The sequence below is a fragment of the Bufo bufo genome, chromosome 11 (genome assembly GCF_905171765.1).
Source record: "Bufo bufo chromosome 11, aBufBuf1.1, whole genome shotgun sequence".
Taxonomy (NCBI): Eukaryota; Metazoa; Chordata; class Amphibia; order Anura; family Bufonidae; genus Bufo; species Bufo bufo.
This window is the reverse complement of record NC_053399.1, coordinates 11,274,616-11,294,344: the sequence shown is the minus strand read 5'-3', so window position 1 is coordinate 11,294,344 and position 19,729 is coordinate 11,274,616. Positions and strand designations below refer to the sequence as shown.

The 19,729-nt window shown below is 46.1% G+C and overlaps 1 protein-coding gene across 7 annotated transcripts in view; it reads left to right on the top strand.

Moving 5' to 3' along the window:
- TXNDC16 (thioredoxin domain containing 16) overlaps positions 1-19,729 on the top strand; it is a 75,666-nt gene that overhangs the window by 21,982 nt on the left and 33,955 nt on the right. For 4 of the 7 annotated variants that reach the window (XM_040411151.1, XM_040411150.1, XM_040411145.1 and 1 more), the window contains 7 exons: positions 2,524-2,692; positions 4,492-4,628; positions 5,169-5,256; positions 9,222-9,363; positions 11,266-11,426; positions 12,197-12,387; positions 18,891-19,529. In XM_040411151.1, coding sequence (XP_040267085.1) covers positions 2,524-2,692; positions 4,492-4,628; positions 5,169-5,256; positions 9,222-9,363; positions 11,266-11,426; positions 12,197-12,387; positions 18,891-19,129 — 1,127 coding nt within the window. In that variant the 3' untranslated portion in view covers positions 19,130-19,529. Of the gene's footprint in view, positions 1-2,523; positions 2,693-4,491; positions 4,629-5,168; positions 5,257-9,221; positions 9,364-11,265; positions 11,427-12,196; positions 12,388-18,890; positions 19,530-19,729 lie in introns of those variants that run through there. The other 3 variants (XR_005774719.1, XM_040411149.1, XM_040411147.1) reach the window with 3 other exon arrangements.

Sequence of the window (19,729 nt, the reverse complement as noted above, 5' to 3'; positions counted from 1 at the left end):
GTGGGGGTCCTACCGTCCTACGAGAACGTGAGCCCTGTGCCTTATGGAAATGGGCGGAGCGGCTGATCGGAAATCTGCACCACTGCTCCATTCATTTCTATGGGAGTCCCAGCGACAGCCGAGTACAGCACTCTTATATCTCCAGCACTCCCATAGAAATGCCGATCCGTCTTTTTCAGGGGGCTCTACGTGGTAGAGGGCTCCCGTTCTCGTGATCGGTGTGGGTCCCAGCTGTAGGACCCCCACCGATCTAACAGTTGGATGGGGAATAACTTTCTTTAACCGGTATACCCCTTTAATGTTTTTTCTGCTTCTCTTCTTGCAGAGATCTAATTCTGGCCACCTGCAGCCACCACTAGGGGGAGCTTACAGAGCTCAACGGGAGCTGTATAAATCCTGAAGCAGTGAGTTCCCCTTAGTGGAGACGAAAAGAAGGTCAGTAGTGCAATGAGTTTCCAGAGATTTTTTTAGGCTAGTGTCACACCCGCGTCTGGCAGTTCCAGCAGAGAATACTGCCTGCTGCGGTTTTTGTCTGGCCAATTTCCTGTATATTTGCCGGATCTCTGCCGGACCCGATTATAGTCAGTGGGGTCTGGCGTTGCTCAAGTGAGCGCCGTGGCCTCCTCACAGCTTACCAAGCACAGCGCGTACATTGTATAGATGCACTCAAGCAACGGAGGGCGGGAGTGTGGAGGAGCAGTGAGCACGTGCCCGCACGCATGGCGATCACATGACCGCACGCATGGCGTTCACATGACCGAGGCACATCGCAAACTACTTCATTCCTACCAGCGCTGGTGTCCGGGCTGCGGGTCACGTGGTCATGGGCCTTGCGATCACGTGACCCCACATGGCTCTGTACAGGTCACGTGGTTGCGGGAGCCTCAATCACGAGACCACAACTGTTCAGCATTCTTTGAAACATACAAAACGATGTAAATATATTTTAAACCAATCAACACACAGTATAGTATATCTTCTAAACATAAGTGTTCCCTTTTGTTCGAAATAAAAGGTTGTTTTTCTTTTCTTCTATATTATGTAAAATATTTAGCATCTGGGGGCAATCCCACCCTTCTGGGACAGCCCCCAAATGCGTTTTTTTGGCGTTTTTTTAGGGGAGTTTATAAACCCATGTGTGTGTCACTTACAACATGAATATACTTACCTGATAAAGGGGACTGGAGTTTCCCAGAAATGCGTTGTTTTAGGGTGCATTCACACGACCGTATTTTTGGGTCCACATCCGTTCCGCAATTTTGCGGAACGGGTGCGGACCCATTCATTTCAATAAGGGGCCGCAAAAGATGCGGACAGCACACTGTGTGCTGTCCGCATCCGTAGTTCTTATCCGCGGCCCCGCAAAAAAGATAGAGCATGTCCTGTTCTTGTCCGCGGCTACATTCACACGGCTACATTCACACGGCCGGTGTCCGTGTTTTGCGGATCCGCAATTTTCTGGACCGCAAAACATATACGGTCATGAGAATGCAGCCTTATTCTGGACATGTCAAATATTCTACAATAAAGAAGAAACCTTGGATGTATAATCCATCTGCACCGGTGTTTTTTGCGCCAAATTCAGGATTACTCGCTTCCAGTCCATTGTATAGTGGCTGTGCTTGGTATTGAAGCTTAGCCCCATTCACTTGAATGTGTCGCTGGCCTAGTAAATGGGCGTGTCACTCACCGACCCCGTCAAACAGGTGATCGGCGTTAGTGCTGCGAGTCGGACCCCCGCCAATCTGATACCGATGACCAATATCGATATCTCAGAAAACCCCTTCAATGAGAAACGTCATGAGGCACAGTTAATAAAACTGCCATTTTTCCGTCTTTTGTGGAAAGTTGGGGGAGATTAAGCAGGAGGGGGCGTGGCCCCCCAGAGACAAATAGAGTTATTATAACTTGCAAATTATGGCGCCGATCTACTCTTGCTCCTAGGGGGGTCATAGATTTTAATTTCTGCTTCAGGGACCACGCTAGATGCACCGACTTTATTTGGGTTTGAGTTTTTATGCTCTCCCTGGTGTCAGTGTGAGGTATATGACGAGTGGCGGTGGTCAGAAGTGACGGCTCTACATCTGCAGAATTTCCACTCTTGCTGTATACATTGCCGGCGCTGTGTTTATATGACTCACATTACCCATCTGTATATACAGCATGAGCGGGAGCAGGACGAGACGCTCGGCGGTCACCTGTCACCGGATCAGGACCCTGCCGGTCACGTTTATAAAAATTGGGCTTCACACCCCAGGCCTGGTGCGGTTGTGTCAGCCTGTGTTCACATGTTCCGTTTTTGTCCCCTATTTTTGCTGCGCTTTTCTAACCTACGATGGAGAAATCGTCCCATGCTGGATTAGCAGAGACTCGCCATATAGTCCGGCACTCCGCGTCCTCGGCACATGGGGGCATCCCAAGCACCAGGGCTCTCGTCATTTTAACATGACGAGCACCTATATGGACAAGAAGGTGCGGTGAGTGATGCCGGAGTATTGGAATTTTTCTCGTATCTTCCCATAGGGATCCTGGAGGTGTCTTTGGCCGCAGTGAATTGCGCTGACTGGACAGTTGTCTGCACCGAGGAGAAGATCACGCAGTTTCCCTCAGTACGGATTTACCAGGCAGGGCAGGAGCCGGTCCTGTACCAGGGCATGATGGGCACCGACGAACTGGCAAGGTTTCTCATACTGTAAGTCCATCGCACCAGCCATCAGGGGGGTGACTCAGCTTTCCAGACACCTGAACGTGAATTCTGCCTGGGTGTCCGATTACCACTGTGGCTAGAAAAGCTGGGTAACAATCCCTTTGAGAGCTGTCATGGCTGCCATCTTGGTTTCCACCCAGCTTTCCCAGGAACAGATACAATTTTTCCCATTTTCAAAAGGAATTGGGCGTCTGCTCACGCACCACAGTACTTGGAGCAGGTTACGTTAGGGACACGTCCGCTTACGTTCCAGTCTTAATCCAATGATCCGTAATTGTATCCGATGCATTGTCCCAGAGCCAGCTCCTCTCATCCTGATTTTATTATGGCCGGTGATTCAGTGGCAGACGTCGATTAAAGGGAAACATCAGTTACAGGAATACAAGTTTACGTGTAATTATACATGTGATGCCCCGGGTCACTGCGGAAATAACACAGTGCAGTGCAGTGAAGGAGATTCATCAGAACTAGGCCTAAAGACACATGGAGCCATTGCCCATAGGAACCAATCAGATTGCAGCTTTCATTTTCAAAAGAGTTTCTGGAGAATGAGAACTGAAATCTGATTGGTTGCTATGAGCAACAGCTCCAGGTATGCTGTGGCCTAGTTCTGATTAATCTCCCTCAATGTTCTCTGACTTTACCCAATGACCAGTACAACTCTGAGAACGGTGACAACCAATATATCTGACGTTACAACTCTGAAGGGGTCCTGGGTGACTACCCCTTTTCCACAGTGACTCCACCAGCAGAATAGTGAGTGCAGCTCTGGAGTATAATACAGGATGTAACGTAGGATCAGTACAGGATAAGTAATGTATGTACACAGTGACTACACCAGCAGAATAGTGAGCACAGCTCTGGAGTATAATACAGGATGTAACTCAGGATCAGTACAGGATAAGTAATGTATGTACACAGTTACTACACCAGCAGAATAGTGAGTGCAGCTCTGGAGTATAATACAGGATGTAACTCAGGATCAGTTCAGGATAAGTAATGTATGTACACAGTGACTCCAGCAGCAGAATAGTGAGTGCAGCTCTGGAGTATAATACAGGATGTAACTCAGGATCAGTACAGGATAAGTAATGTATGTACACAGTGACTGCACCAGCAGAATAGTGAGTCCAGCTCTGGAGTATAATACAGGATGTAACTCAGGATCAGTACAGGATAAGTAATGTATGTACACAGTGACTGCACCAGCAGAATAGTGAGTGCAGCTCTGGAGTATAATACAGGATGTAACTCAGGATCAGTACAGGATAAGTAATGTATGTACACAGTGACTGCACCAGCAGAATAGTGAGTCCAGCTCTGGAGTATAATACAGGATGTAACTCAGGATCAGTACAGGATAAGTAATGTATGTACACAGTGACTGCACCAGCAGAATAGTGAGTGCAGCTCTGGAGTACAATACAGGATGTAACTCAGGATCAGTACAGGATAAGTAATGTATGTACACAGTGACTCCACCAGCAGAATAGTGAGTGCAGCTCTGGAGTACAATACAGGATGTAACTCAGGATCAGTACAGGATAAGTAATGTATGTACATACATAGTGACTGCACCAGCAAGATAGTGAGTGCAGCTCTGGAGTATAATACAGGATGTAACTCAGGATCAGTACACGGTAAGTAATGTAATGTATGTACAGAGTGACTCCACCAGCAGAATAGTGAGTGCAGCTCCGGGGTTGTCGGCCCAGTGTTACACGCTTTCATTACTGTCCTGTTGCAGCTGCTGGACCATTATTAATGCCTTCATGTTTTTATAGGTTTCATCTGGAATGTCCCCGTCAGTTACATACCGTGGAAGAAGCGGAAGGCTTTATAAGTGGGGCGATGCACACGTCACTACTGCCCTATCACAACACGTCAATACTGGGAATATTTACCATTGATATGAAAGAAGGTACATAGAAGGGCATAGGAGATCCCCTAATAGGAACTTTCTAATATACTTTGTGCTTCAATGTCCTACCTTTGTCAAGATCTCTGCTTGCTTTCAGTGAACAGGAACATTCTTGTTTGCATCCGAAGACAGAAAACTCACGCTGAGCTAGCTATGGTCTCACAGCTGAGGGTTTGTTACAATCATATCCAGTCTGGACAGTCTTTTGTGAACTAAACAGCTTTGACTCTAGGCTGATACATTTTACCTGCACTGATGCATTGTAACAAACTATTTGAAAGGAGAGATATTTTTGCTTCTGATCCATTTAGTTCACAGAGGATTGTCTGCACTAGATGCAACTTTAACAAACCCCTCTCCCGCCAAAACTGTTGCCATTCACTGACAGCAAGCAGACACAAGCAAACACAAAGTATATTACAAAATATCAGAACTTTTTACTAATTTCCTCCTGTCTAATGCTGCAGCGCTTATTAAAAATCTGTTGTTTTTTCCCCCACAAAGATGTATAAATCTATTTTTGCTTTCTTTTTTTTTCTGGAGCAGCTGAAGATTTCATTAGGGCCGCAAGACACCTAAGAGGTTCTGCAGTAGTGGGAATTTACACTGGAGAATCCGCCTCAGTCCTGTGAGTCTGCAAAAAAGTGATTCTGTACATGTTGTAAATCTTTGTCCCCTGGTGAAGCCGGTATACCAGGACCCATGACTGGGGTTGTCCAGGACTAGAAAAATGTGTCTTCCAAAAACAGTGCCACACCTGTCCACAGGTTGCATGTGGTATTGCAGCTCAGACCCATTTCAGAGGAGCTCAGTGACAATACCTAACTCAACCCATGGACAGATGTGGTGCTGTTTTGGAAGATAGCAGCCATGTTTTTCTAATCTTGTACAACCCCTATAAGATAACCTCACAACACTATAAGGGTAGATTCACAGACCCCTAAAATACGGATGATGTCCATGTTGCATTGTTTTTTTGGGGGTTTTTTTTGCGGACCAATTGACTTAGGCTACTTTCACACCAGCGTTTTTGCTGAATTCGTCATGGATCAGCAAAAACGTTTCCGTTCTGATAATACAACCGTCTGCATCCGTTCATGTGCGTCATGGGAACGCAACCAAATGGAACAGAATGCATTCTGCTGCATTCCATTCCGTTCAGTTTTGTCCCCATTGACAATGAATGGGGACAAAACTGAAGCGTTTTCCTCCGCTATTGAGATCCTATGACTGATCTCAATAGTGGAAATTGAAAACACTGGTGTGAAAGTGGCCTTAAATTAGTCTTTGAACCACATTTGGTGGCCAAGAATAGGACATGTTCTACCTTTTTGTAGAACGGACATACGAATGTGGAATGCAGATGCCTACATAGCACTGCCATACACTACTTACTAAATACTGTCATAATGTGTACCTAAATAATACGACCATATAGAGCCTACATAGCACTGCCGTACATAATATGGCTATACACAACCTACTAAATACTGTCAGTAGCAAAATAATACTACCATATATAGCCTACATAGCACTGCCATACATAATACTGCTGTATACTGCCTACTAAATACTACCATATAGTGCCTAAAAAATCACCAAAATATGAAAAGTTTAAATCCTCTCCCAATTTTACATATAAAAATATATAAACAAAAAAAATTAACATTAATAAAAAAAATAATAAACATCCAAAAATATCTAAACTATTAAAAATATATTTAAAAAAAATTCCTTTGTGGTGAATGCCTTAAAGGAAGAAAATTAAAAACACACCATTCATTTTTTTGTCGCCCTGCCCCCCCCCCCCACAAAAAAATATGGAATAACAGTGATCAAAAAGTCATAGATATCACAAAAATGGTACCAATAAAAACTACAGTTCATTCCGCAAAAAAAAGCTCTCTTACAGCTGTTTAGACCGAAACCTTCAAAAAATTATGTCTGTCAGAATATGACGATGTAAAGAAAATTTAGATTTTAAGTTTTTTTAACAGTAATAAAACAAAATAAAAACTATACAAATTTGGTATTGCGATAGTCGCATCGAGCTGCAGAATAAGAACGTCAGGTCATTTTTCACGCACAGTAAACTCCGTGATGTCAAAACCCCAAAAACCTTGGTGGAATTGTGTTTTTGTTTCAATTTTACCCCCGCAAAGATTTTTTTTCCCCGTTTTCCAATACAAGACATGGTAAATGAAATGTTGGTATTAAAAAATGCATTTTGTCCCGCAAGCAATAACCTTCAATATGGCTATATCTACAGAAAAATAAAAAAGTTATGCCTATTGGAACACGGGGAGGGAAAATCAAAAATGAAAATAGGCCTGGTCTTTAATGGGTTAAAATACAGTGCCTAAATAATACTACAGGTATCTGCCTTGGCCCCCCCCGAGCTGTATTCTGTTTGTTACCCCATACATATGACGCTTTCATTTTCACACACGCGTGTCGGGTTGAGTTTCAAGTCATCATAATTAAGGATCCATTATGGTTGTGGGAGGAAAGCGGAGCATCCGGAGGAATCCCGCATGATGAAGGGGAGGATGACGAGGGATACTTACCGCATCACGGTGCACAAAGCCTTTCATAAATTTTCCATCAGAAGTGGCGCCCTTGTGGTTTTGCTGCAAACCTCGCACCTCCAGGAGGCCCGTGGCCTCTGGTTACAAGGGCGGATGTTATGAGCCCCATGGTAATGGCGCATGACCAGTCATATCAGAGCATCCATTATAGATGGAGCCCCTTTATGGGACGCCCTTTGAAGTATGATCGCAGTGGAAGCTTTACGCCGCCTGTGGTCTGAAGATTCGGATATGATTTGGTTTCCCTCAAGAATACCGGGAAAAACATTTTTAACGTTTCCTTATTTCATGGAATAAGATTAATGCTGGTAAGAGGTTTGAGTAAACGTTCGTGGCGTGACATGCCGCTCAGCCATATGGCTTTCCTGCATCCTCCTGACCCCAGAACGCAGTGTCATTTAGGAGTCTGGTTCCTCTAAATGACACCGTTTCTAAGTCTGAAGAATTCCCAGGACGACACAAATACAATAGATCATACAGACATCGGAAGATCTGGGAAATACGGATGGAGGCGAGGACGTCAGATGTGGGAGCTGCTGCCTCCATGAATGTAATTTGGAGTAGTACATGTGGCAGTGGTTTCATCTGACTCATGTCTTGACATATTCACCAGTAGTCACAGCAGACAACTCCCCAAAACATTCCTCTGAAGTCATATTCGTAACACATGCAGTCTTGGCTGAGCATGCATGTGCACGGGGGATCAGGAGAGGAAATGATCTGATATGTATGGGTGGCTTTAGTGTAGTCGCCTCAAATTTCCTAGTAGTCACAGCAGATAACCCCCAAAACGTCCCCTGAAGTCAGAGCAGGCGCCCCCTCGCTTCTCCTCTCCCCATTCACAACACATGCATACTTGGCTGAGCATGCATGTGCACGGGGGATCAGGAGAGGAAATTATCTGATATGTATGGGTGGCTTTAGTGTATCCGCCTCCAATCTTCCAGTACTCTCAGCAGATAACCCCTCAAGTCATAGCAGGTGTCCTGTCCCTTCTCCTCTCCTCATTCACGACACATGCATACTCGGCAGAGGATGCGTACAGCCGCAGCAAAACCTCCTGCCCCAATAGACCCTGACTGTTTCATTTCCACAGCTGCGTGCCGGGTTAAGTTTCAAGTCATCACAATTAAGGATCCATTATGGTTGTGGGAGGGAAAAAAAGCATCCGGAAGAATTCGTCAGCCGGCAGACACAACACTGACGATTTGCTACAATGTATCAGTACAGGTACATTGTACCAGTCTGTCGCGCTCACACAGAGGATTGTCTTGACTGAATACAATTGTAGCAAACCATCAGCTGTGAGAAGCATTAGGTCTGTACAAGGTTTCAGCCTTGGAATGGGAGTGAGAATCTCATTCACTGACAGCAAACAGAGACCTTGAAAATTGGTAAGAAACGGAAGCCTATATTAGAAAGTTGAAGAATTTTTGACATTTTATTACCTTCCACAGCACTGGATAGGGGATTTTGGTTAGATTGTGGGTGGGTCAACCGCTGGGACCCCTACTAATCACGAGAACAGGGGTCCGCTCTCCTCCATATAAATGGAGTGGTGGTCGAGCATGTGCACCACTACTGCCCCGTTTATCTCTATCGGAGATCTGCTGGCTATCCCTGGCAGTCCCATAGAGCAGGCATGGCCAACCCGCGGCTCTCCAGCTGTTGTAGAACTACAACTCCCACCATGCCCTGCTGTAGGCTGATAGCTGTAGACTGTCCGGGCATGATGGGAGTTGTAGTTATGCAACAGCTGGAGAGCCTCAGGTTGGCCATCCCTGCCATAGAGTCTAAATGGAGCAGCAGTGCACATGCCCGACCACCGCTCCATTTACACAGAGGGCCCCTTTTCTGGTGATCAAGTGGGGGTCCCAGCAGTCGGACCCCCACCGATCTAACAGTTGCTGTAACCAGAATGCTCCTTTATATCTTATGACATCCTCTTCTATCGTAATCTCGTTTGTCTTCTCTGCGGCTGACGTCACCTCGTCTCTTCCGGCAGGGCACAGCAGTATGGCGCGCCTCCCCCCGCCATCTTGTTTTCCAGACGCTCCTCGCAGAAAGTCCACGCCGTCTCCATCCACAACGCTCCTCCCGCAGATGAAATCCTTCCACTTCTAAAATGGGAGCTTCTTGGAGAGTTTGTGAGTTTTAGGCATTTTGTGAAATATGTTTCCAGTGATTAAAAGGAACAGAAAGAAAATGACAGCCCCCTCCCCCACACAGTATACAGCAGAAGGGGGGGGGGGGCACACCTCTGGAAATATATGTACAGGACAGGAGGCATGTGCTGCTGTTCAGTAATTGCTGGAAGCTGTGGGACATTGTATTATGTGGGGTCAGCACGATTCCCTCCTGAAATCCTCTGTGCTGCTGGGAGACGAAGCATTTTTCACTTCCAATCCGTGACCTCTCAGTTGTCTTTGGTCACTACTCACGTTGTGGCATGACCTGTCCTCTGTAGCGTAATCACACAAAAGGTTAGGTGACCTTTACAACATCTCCGAACTTATATGCTAAAATACTCTGTGCTGCTGAACCCTTGTGCTCCAAACATAAAATGGCACCCTCCTGTCTTGAAGTGATTTTTGCTTCTAGGATGCCATTCTGTAAGAGGCCACTGACTCCTACAAGGTCATGCAAACTCCTCTTCTGAAATACTCTGTTCTGCTGTTCTGTTTCACAGTCACCTCCCGCTTCCCCTCCTTACATTTCCGTCCTCCACATTCTGCCTAGAACAAGTTATACCTTATCCACTGGATAGGGGATAACTGTTAGCCCTTGGTGGTCCACCGATCGCCCCAGTTAGACCCCCACTGATCTAACAGGTACAGCTTGTTCTAGCCCTGATCGGACAGCTCACTCCCTTCTACTCTAGTCCTGAAACACTCTGTGCTGTGGGGGGGGGGGGGGGGGGGTCTGTTCCTTTCACTCGTCTCTCCTCACACATCATGATACCGAATCATCACCTGCAGCCCTAAAATAATCACAGGCCACTCTCCTAAAATACTCTGTGCTGCTTTCTGCTACTCCCTACAAACTAATTAGTATCTAATCCGATGCTGGTGATGATAATTGATGATAATTTTTGCCTCTAGCCGGAATAATATTACGTTCCGGCTGCGAGATTAAATCCATCTCTCTGTACATTAGTCTTGGATAATAAGACTGCCCTTATAATATCCTTCCCGCTTCCCATCACCCCCGCCTTCCAGTAATGGATCCTGTCATTACAGTGATCTCATATTCACCGCCTTGCCAAGGGCTTCATTAGGGGAGGTGATTTTTGGCGCTCCGATTCTCACAGGGACATCTGCCTATTCCTATAACTATCATCCCCGCCGCCGCGAGACGCGCAGTCATAATATATTTAATTTTAAGTTTTTGTCAAGTTTCCGTCGTTATAAGATCCCATTGAGCTAATATTGTCTTATAATGACGGAAACTTCACAAATACAACAGGTGCATTCTGACGTCATAGTGCACCTAATGTCACACCGTGATTGGCTGTTGCCGTCATGTGACATGATTATAGAGGATATGTCATCTCGTCAAAACACTCCCAGCCCCACCCACTCTAGTCACCTGATACTTAAAGGGGATGTCCTCTTTCAATAATCCACTAAGATCCCCTAATGACACAGGGTGCTCTGCCGCTGGGACCCCCAGTTGGCATCATCTGCGTCTGAAGTGTTTAGTTTCCCTACAGCGCCACCACAGGGCAAATTAAGCATTACACAGTTCCCATCGGAATTAAAGGACTGTCTGTGTGATGCATGGACGTGCTGGGTCCTCCAGAGCGCAAGACAGTCTTGTACATGAGGGTCCTGCACTACTGACCCCCTTCTTTTGACCATAGTCAGGGCTGCAGTTCCTTGCAGGTATCTTTCGGTGCACGTCCCTTTAACAACCCGCATCCTGAATCGGAACACCAGTCGGCTCAGCCTGGCCGTTTATCTTTTGGTTTATAATGGCCGTCTCATTTTATTTAGACTAGAGATAATCCGTGCTTTGTGTCCAGCATGGCTTCTCTTGTGTTTCTGCAGCCGGAGGTCACCGTGGAGTCACTCCCCGCCCTGATGAAACGCCAGAAGCCCCTGCTCATCCTCTTCTCCGATGGCGTCCCCAACCCCCGCACCGAAAAACACATCTCGAGTTTGGTGAGAGGGAAATACCTGGAGCAGTATGTGACCTGCTGGTTAAACGTGTAAGTAACGGGGGGAAACGTCCCTCGCTTTGTAGTGGATTTAGGGTACGTTCATGGGAACAGGATCTGCGGCAATGGGGGAATCATGTCCCATCGACTTCCAGTGAAGTCTGTCAGGCTTCCCATTCACTGACAGCAAGCAGACATCTTGAAACGTATTAGAAAGTTGCACATCTTGTTCCTGCAAGTGGACATAAATTATCATCCTGTGGATGGCGCACCATCAGCAGCGGGCGACAGCTGGAACGTGCCGCTACAAGACCTTAAAGGGATCCTCTTCACGGTGAGCAGGTGTAACTACAACGATGGCGTCCCCATTCACTTCTATGGGACGGCTCCTTCCTATGCTCTTGGAGCCGCCCCATAGAAGTGAATGGGGACGCCATACTTGAAATGACACTGCTCATGCAGTTGCGATGGCGAGCGGGTGAAGGGTGATGAGAAGGCAGCGCTTGTACGAGTGGTGTTTTCTCCTCAAGCAGCTGATCGCCAGGAGTGCCATGAGTCGGTCTGATATGGATGACCTATAGGATAGGTCATCAACGTAAAAAGCGGACAACCCCTTTAATGGTGCAGGTCCTGGTGGTCAGTGATCTCCTATCCATTCGATTGGGGATAACTTTTTTTTACTGGAATACCCCAGTAAGGTTTTAAAGGGCTGTTAGGGCATAAGCCGAGGGTCTTCGCTCAGACCCATCTCTGTCAGGCTGCCGCTCTGGAGGACTCCATGACTGACACATGATCGCTCCATTTGTCTTTCTTTCTCACAGGAAGAACACCCCGGCGGGTCTCCTTGTACTGAAGACGTATTTCAGTGTAATCCCACCTTTGCCTCAGCTCGTCCTGATCTCGTTTGATTCACAGGGACAAGTCTTTGCTCTTCCCGTCGATCAGCAGATCAGTGAAGTCAGTATATTATATTGGCTGGAAATGGTAAAAGCCGGAGAGGAAGTTCCCGTCTGTGAGTACCCATCACGTCATGCTTTTCTTCGGGGAGCATGAAACGTACACGCGAGCTCCCTTATCAGTGATTGCCTTTTTTATGCAGACATTAACATCGTTTTTTGGCAGGACATCTGTCTGTGTGAACAGGGGATGCGCTGCCAATGATAAAGAAAACGGTATGAGGATGAGCGATCGTAGGCCTGGACATACTGACGATGATCAATCCACGTAAATGGTGCCCATCACAGACAGATTATCTGCCAGTGTAAACCCGCCCTTAAGGGTCCACGTCCGCAAAATGGGTCCGCATCCGTTCTGCAATCTTACGGAACAGGTGCGGACCCATTCATTTTCACACACACCGTGTGCTGCCGCATCCGCACTTCCGTTCCGCGGCCCTGCTAAAAAATAGAACATGTCCGATTCTTGTCCGCATCCACGGACAAGAAAAGGCATTTCTATTATAGTGCCGGCCATGTGCGGTCTACAAAATGCGGAACGCACATGGCCGTTGTCCGTGTTTTGCGGACTGCAGAACAGTTGCAGACTTGTGAATGGACCCTAAGGTTGGGTCGTGTCGGGGGCCCTGGCCCAACACTTTTACAGGTGTAAAAGCAGCGTAAAACTACTCCAGTCAGGGGCTGCAGTAGTAAGGGCAGAGAAGAGCGGTTAAAAACAAACTGCTCCAACTCGCTCACTTCACTGGCGGTTGCCATCTTCAAACGGTTGTAGTTTAAAAATGATAAATCCTACAGCGAAGAGCTTTATATTGTGAGAATCACAAGACTCAGACCTACATTTTGATGCATAGTATGTCTCTGAAATATAAAAAATTAAGGCACAGTCGCAGTTTAGAAATTGCTAGAGTGGAGTTTCAATGAATGTCAATGGGCGGCGTGAGATGCAAACAAATGGTCATATTGTGAAAACTATCAGGACTATGGCTTAGCCGTGGACATTTGTAGTGGCAGCAGCAGGGATACCTGAACGTTTTGATATAAGATTTGTGTAGGTGGGCTTGAAAATGTAGGAGTGGTGGCAGTTTAGAAATCATGTCCTGATTTTTCAGCTCCCACTCTAGTTTTAAATATTCCGCCATTCATTCCTATGGGACCAATTTTGCCACAAAAACGCTGATATTTCTTGAACCATTCGGCGAAACGTTCCACAAAGTGATAGCACGCCAATCGGGAACAATCCGCACGTTTCGGTATATTACTGTCTATGTAGTGTAAAAACTGTGCGAGGAGTTAGGGTGGTAAATTTGGCTATAAGAATATATATGTGAGATAACAGTAAGTGGTCTTACCATGCAGAACACTTAATTACCGAAATTATTCACCGAAGTCTCGCAAAACTTCGGGAATAACTCACTTTGCCTCGTCAGAAGCCGTACATTTTAGGCCTCTTCCACACGAGCGAGTTTTCCGCGCGGGTGCAATGCGTGAGGTGAACGCATTACACCCGCACTGAATCCGGACCCATTAATTTCTATGGGGCTGTGCACATGAGCGGTGATTTTCACGCATCACTTGTGCGTTGCGTGAAAATCGCAGCATGTTCTATATTCTGCGTTTTTTCACGCAACGCAGGCCCCATAGAAGTGAAATGGGGCTGCGTGAAAATCGCAAGCATCCGCAAGCAAGTGCGGATGCGGTGCGATTTTTACGCATGGTTGCTAGGAGACGATCGGGATGGAGACCCGATCATTATTATTTTCCCTTATAACATGGTACTAAGGGAAAATAATAGCATTCTTAATACAGAATGCTTAGTACAATAGGGCTGAAGGGGTTAAAAAAAAAATAATTATAATATAACTCACCTTAATCCACTTGTTCGCGCAGCCGGCATCTCTTCTGTCTTCTTCTTTGCTGTGCACAGGAATAGGACCTGTGGTGACGTCACTGCGCTCATCACATGGTCCGTCACATGACCCATCACCATGGTGAAAGATCATGTGATGGACCATGTGATGAGCGCAGTGACGTCTTCAAAGGTCCTATTCCTCAAAGAAGAAGACAGAAGAGATGCCGGCTGCGCGAGCAAGTGGATTAAGGTGAGTTTAATTATTTTTTTTAACCCCTTATATATATTATTTTTTATTTCTTTTAACCCCTCCAGCCCTATTGTACTATGCATTCTGTATTCAGAATGCTATTATTTTCCCTTATAACCATGTTATAAGGGAATATAATACAATCTACACAACAGCTAACCCAAACCCGAACTTCTGTGAAGAAGTCTGGGTTCGGGTCTGGGTACCAAACATGACGATTTTTCTCCCGCGCGTGCAAAACGCATTAAAATGTTTTGCACCCGCATGGAAAAACCGCAATCGCAGTGAAAACTGACTTGTTTTAGTGTCAAAATCGCACTATTTTCCCTGAACGCATCCGGCCCCAATCCGCAACGCCCGTGTGAAAGAGGCCTTAATGCTGTGCGGAGACTGATCCCCGTACAGCATTAAACCGAAGTTTTGAGGTAGCAATTTCGAATCTAGGATCCAGAGCTGGTTTCACTCATCACTAATAGTGAGCCTTTACAAACATAAGGTATGAGGCCCCTTTCACACGAGCGTGACGGATTAGGTCCGGATGCGTTCAGTGAAACTCGCACTATTTTGCAAGCAAGTTCAGTCAGTTTTGTCTGCGATTGCGTTCAGTTTTTTTCCGCGCGGGTGCAATGCGTTTTGATGCGTTTTTCACTCGCGTGATAAAAAACTGAAGGTTTACAAACAACATCTCTTAGCAACCATCAGTGAAAAATGCGTCGCATCCGGATGCAATGCGTTTTTCACTGAAGCCCCATTCACTTCTATGGGGCCGGGGCTGCGTGAAAAACGCAGAATATAGAACATGCTGCGTTTTCCACGCAACGCAGAACTGATGCGTGAAAAACAACGCTCATGTACACAGACCCATTGAAATGAATGGGTCAGGAGTCAGTGCGGGTGCTATGCGTTCACGTCATGTATTGCACCCACACGGAAAACTCGCTCGCGTGAAAGGGGCCTAAGGGAAAGATCTGCTCCTGCTCTGTGTTTAGAGCCGCACCTGGTTTTGGTTCAAAATCATTGATGGAAATCACTGACGTGTGAATGAGGCATAAAACAGCTTTTTTAAGACTAAAAACAGGTGCAAACACTGTAGTAAATGGGGCGTGCTCGTACAGTTTACACCTGTTTTTCTTTGGGTTGAAAGTTTCAGTTTCTCCTATTTATCAAGTGTTTCTATTTGAGTTGATAAATCCGTTTTTTGCCATTCTTTTTAGATTGTTTTAAGGTGTGTCGTATTTTCTAGGTGTTATTTATGTCTGGTCCGGCTTTTAAAAGTTGCTGATCTAATGCTTTAAAAAGTCTCATTCTCCCCAGAAAAGTCGCAAGTATGTTTTTAAAAAGTCGCAAATTAAACTGAAAGCCGCATCCATTAATTTTTCGACTTTTTAACTTCAAAAGAGATCCGACTAATCGCAGCTACATACGCCTGGTATGAGTTTTGCACATGTAAACTAATCCAATTTAGACGTTAAAAAGGCGCACATACATAAATCGCATTAGTCCACTGACTAAACAGTTAGCTCTATCTCCGAAACAGATAGAAAAAAGCAAAACATGCGCAAATATGATGTAAAGTCTAAGGGCTCATGCACACGACCGTATGTATTTTGCAGTTTGCAAAACAAGGATCCGCAAAAAAATACGGATGACATCCATATTGCATCCGTTTTTTGTGTGGATTCATTGTAACTAGGGATGAGCAAAATCGACTTCAGATGAAACATCCGAAGTCAATTCGCATAAAACTTAGTTTGGATACTGTACGGAGCGGGCGCTCCGTACAGTATTAGAATTTATTGGCTCATCCGAAGTCGATTCGCTCATCCCTAATTGTAACAATGCCTATCCTAGTCCGCAAAAGGGACAAGAATAGGACATGTTCTATCTTTTTTGCGGAAACGGCCATACAAACATACGGAAACGGAATGCACACGGAGTCATTTACGTTTTTTTTGCTGGCCCATTGAAGTGAATGGTTCCACATATGGGCTGCAAAAAAAAAAAACGGAACAGACCCAAAAAGAGCCCTAAGACAAGGCGCCTAAACCTAACAATAAGGGCTCATGCACACGACCGTATGCACTCCGAGACATACGGTTGGTGAGCGGGCCATATGTCCCGGAGCGGCATACATCGTGCGCACAGGAGTACACAGCATCATAGATTACTATTGTACCGCACTTATAAGATCATATGAGCTGCCCGACGCGCACAGCATCATTGTAATCTATGATGCTGTGTACTCCTGTGCGCACGGTGTATGCCGCTCCGGGACATATGTTCTCGGAGGGCATACGGTCGTGTGCATGAGCTCTTAATGCGAATAAATAGAAACGTCTGCCCAACACACATAAAACACGACTGAAACAGGCGCAAAACCTCCTGATAAAACGTGCCCCAATATGTGTTTTCCCAGAATGTCCCTTGAATAAACACAGAGGATAACAGTAGCTGTGTGTATGGCGGGTTTATGGCCCAGCTGCGCACTTTGGTTTCCTTCCCTCAAACCTAATTACATCTAATTACCATCGAGCTATTACATCTGTTTGCTCCGGATTTGTTAATACAGAGGAAGGGAGTGCACAAGCTGCGGAGATATTACTGAAGCTTTATCCTAAATAATTCATGTCTGTCTGTGCCGCGTGCAGCGATAAGTATGGGAGGCTTTATCTGTGCAGCCTTTCTAGGGTATAACCGTCACGGCCTATCACAAAAGTAGACACATAACACGTGGACCACCCAACACAGCGCCATCTACGTCTGTCTGGCTGTGTCTGGTACTGCAGCTCATCTCCGGTGGAGTAATAATAATCTTTATATAGCATCGACCTAGTTCGCTGCGCTTTACAAATCAAGATACGTGTCCAGACAAAATGAGACATTACAGGGTAACGGACTACAACTATTCAGACAGTAGGACTGAGGGTCCTGCTCACAAGAGCTTACAATCTAAGAGAAAATAGGGGAATGTGATAGTGCACACTAAAAAAAGATGTGTTTTAGGGAAAAACTTAAAACTGGAGGTTGGGAATTCACCTGATTGTTGGGGTAGAACATTCCAGAGAACGGGGGCAGCACAAGGGAAGTCTTAGAGACGGGAGGGAGAGGTTGTAACCCTAAGATTGTTGGCGGAATATAGAGCTCAGGTAGAACGGTAGATGGGATGTAGGGGGGTGCGGAGACTTCCTCTGGAATTCTGGAAAGAAAGGGATGCAAATGAGCTCTTAACAAGCTCCGCCTCTACTGCCAGCTATCCTTTAAGTCAATGTTCGACCCTTTAAATAGGCCCTGATATATGGCTCGGATATTACTGTATTTTTCGCCCTATAAGACGCACCTAGGATTTAGAGGAGGAGAATCAGAAAAATATATATTTTTCATTAGACCTCAGCTCAGAGCCCCAATGTTAATAAGACCCTCAATCAGACCTCAGCTCGGACAACAATGTGAATGACCCCCATTTAGACCTCAGATCAGAGCCCCAATATGAAGAACCTCAGATGACAACCCCATTCAGATCTCAGATCAGACCACCCAATGTGAATTCCCCCAGACCATAGATAACAGCCCCATTCAGACCTCAGATCAGACCACCCAATGTAAATTACCCCCAGGCCTTAGTACAGAAGCCCTTGCTCAGGGTCCAGATCCATCTATTTTTTTGCTGTGACCGGACACACACAGCGTGAGGTCACAGAGCGTCCCCACGTTGTGCGCAGTCACGGCACAGCCGACGGCAGAGGCCCAGGAAGCTGTGAGTACAGAGCCCGGGGAGAGCGGCATTCACCGCTTCCCGGTCCTCCGGTACTAATGAGTGCCTCAATTAGTATTCCCCTCATAAGAAGCACTGGAAAAGTGCGTCTTATGGGGTGAAAAATACGGTAAATAAGCCAGCAGCTCATCTGCAGACAGCTGTTTCAAACTCATTTGCATCCCTTTCTTCCTAGAAGGATACCGTAGTGTCAGACTGTGCAGGGACACCCCCCCCCCCCCCCAAACTGGTAACACCCAGCTGGACCTTTATTGCAGACTGCTGGCAATTTATTTATAACCTCTAGCAGCAATAATAGAGGAATGGCACAATATAATACATGCTTCGGGAATCGTTATTACATGGGAAATGCCGGTAGTTACTAAAACAGACTTATCTTTAGGCCTCATTCACACAACCATATTTTTGGTCTGCATCTGATCTGCATTTGTTGCGGTTTGCACATGGGCCCACTCATTTCTAAGGGACCGCAAAAAATGCAGACAGCACATGGATGTCATACGTGTGCTGTCCACATCCGTGCGCCCGTCCCCCAAATTTGAGAACATGTTGTATTTTTGTCTGTTTTGCGCATCCCTTCTTTGGTCCGGTTGGTGGGGTCCCGGGGTATATGTCCTATTAACCCCTTGAAGTATTCCATGGTGTATCCTCTGCTGAGGACCAATACTTTTCATTGCTCCCTTTCCAGACTTTCTGTCTAAAGATGATTGGGGGCCTCCCCTTCCGCACTACGATTTCCTTGCCATGATGGACGAGGTCGACCCCAACTTGGCTGCGCAGAAAATTCGGATACGCATGAAATCCGCCAGAAGTAAAAAAGCCGAACTGTCCACCAAAGAGGAGAAACGACAAAGTACAAGTCTGCGCAGAACTATACCAAAATTCATAGACGGTGAAGAAGAATCCGGTCGTCACGAGGAGCTTTGAACAAAGTCTAATTTGGCCACATTTACCAGGGAGTACTGCTGGAAAATCAGGCTACTCGCCGCCATGCTTTACATGGCAGCTGTGCTTTCTCACCAGGATCTCACTGATCGTCGCTGTGAAATTACACAGCAGTCAGTGCTGAAGAAAGCAAACCTCAGGTAAGCAATGTCCATGGAGAAGTGCAGTACATGTATATATTCCATGGGGTGCAGAGGTAGCTGGTGCGCCCGGGCCCTGGTGCCTGAGGGGGCCAAACACCCTGAACCCACATAAGAAGAAACCAGTGTTATAAATGATGCATGATAGGCAGGGGCCCTATTACAGACTGTCATTGGGGCCCATGTGATGCCACTGCATCAACAGGAAAACCTGTCCCCCACACGGACTGTGTCTTTGTATCCTGAATAAATGTATTTTACCGCGTGGTAGACTGACGCACTTGTTGATTTAAGGGTTAAATCGCCTTTTTCTAGAGACTGCGCTCTGCTCATCCACTGCAGGTGCATTCTGGATGGTGACAGCCGCCTGCGGATTGTAATCGCCATTATCATTACTCACTGGGCCTCATTTATCAAGCTCGTCTTAAAAGCCTCGCAGCCG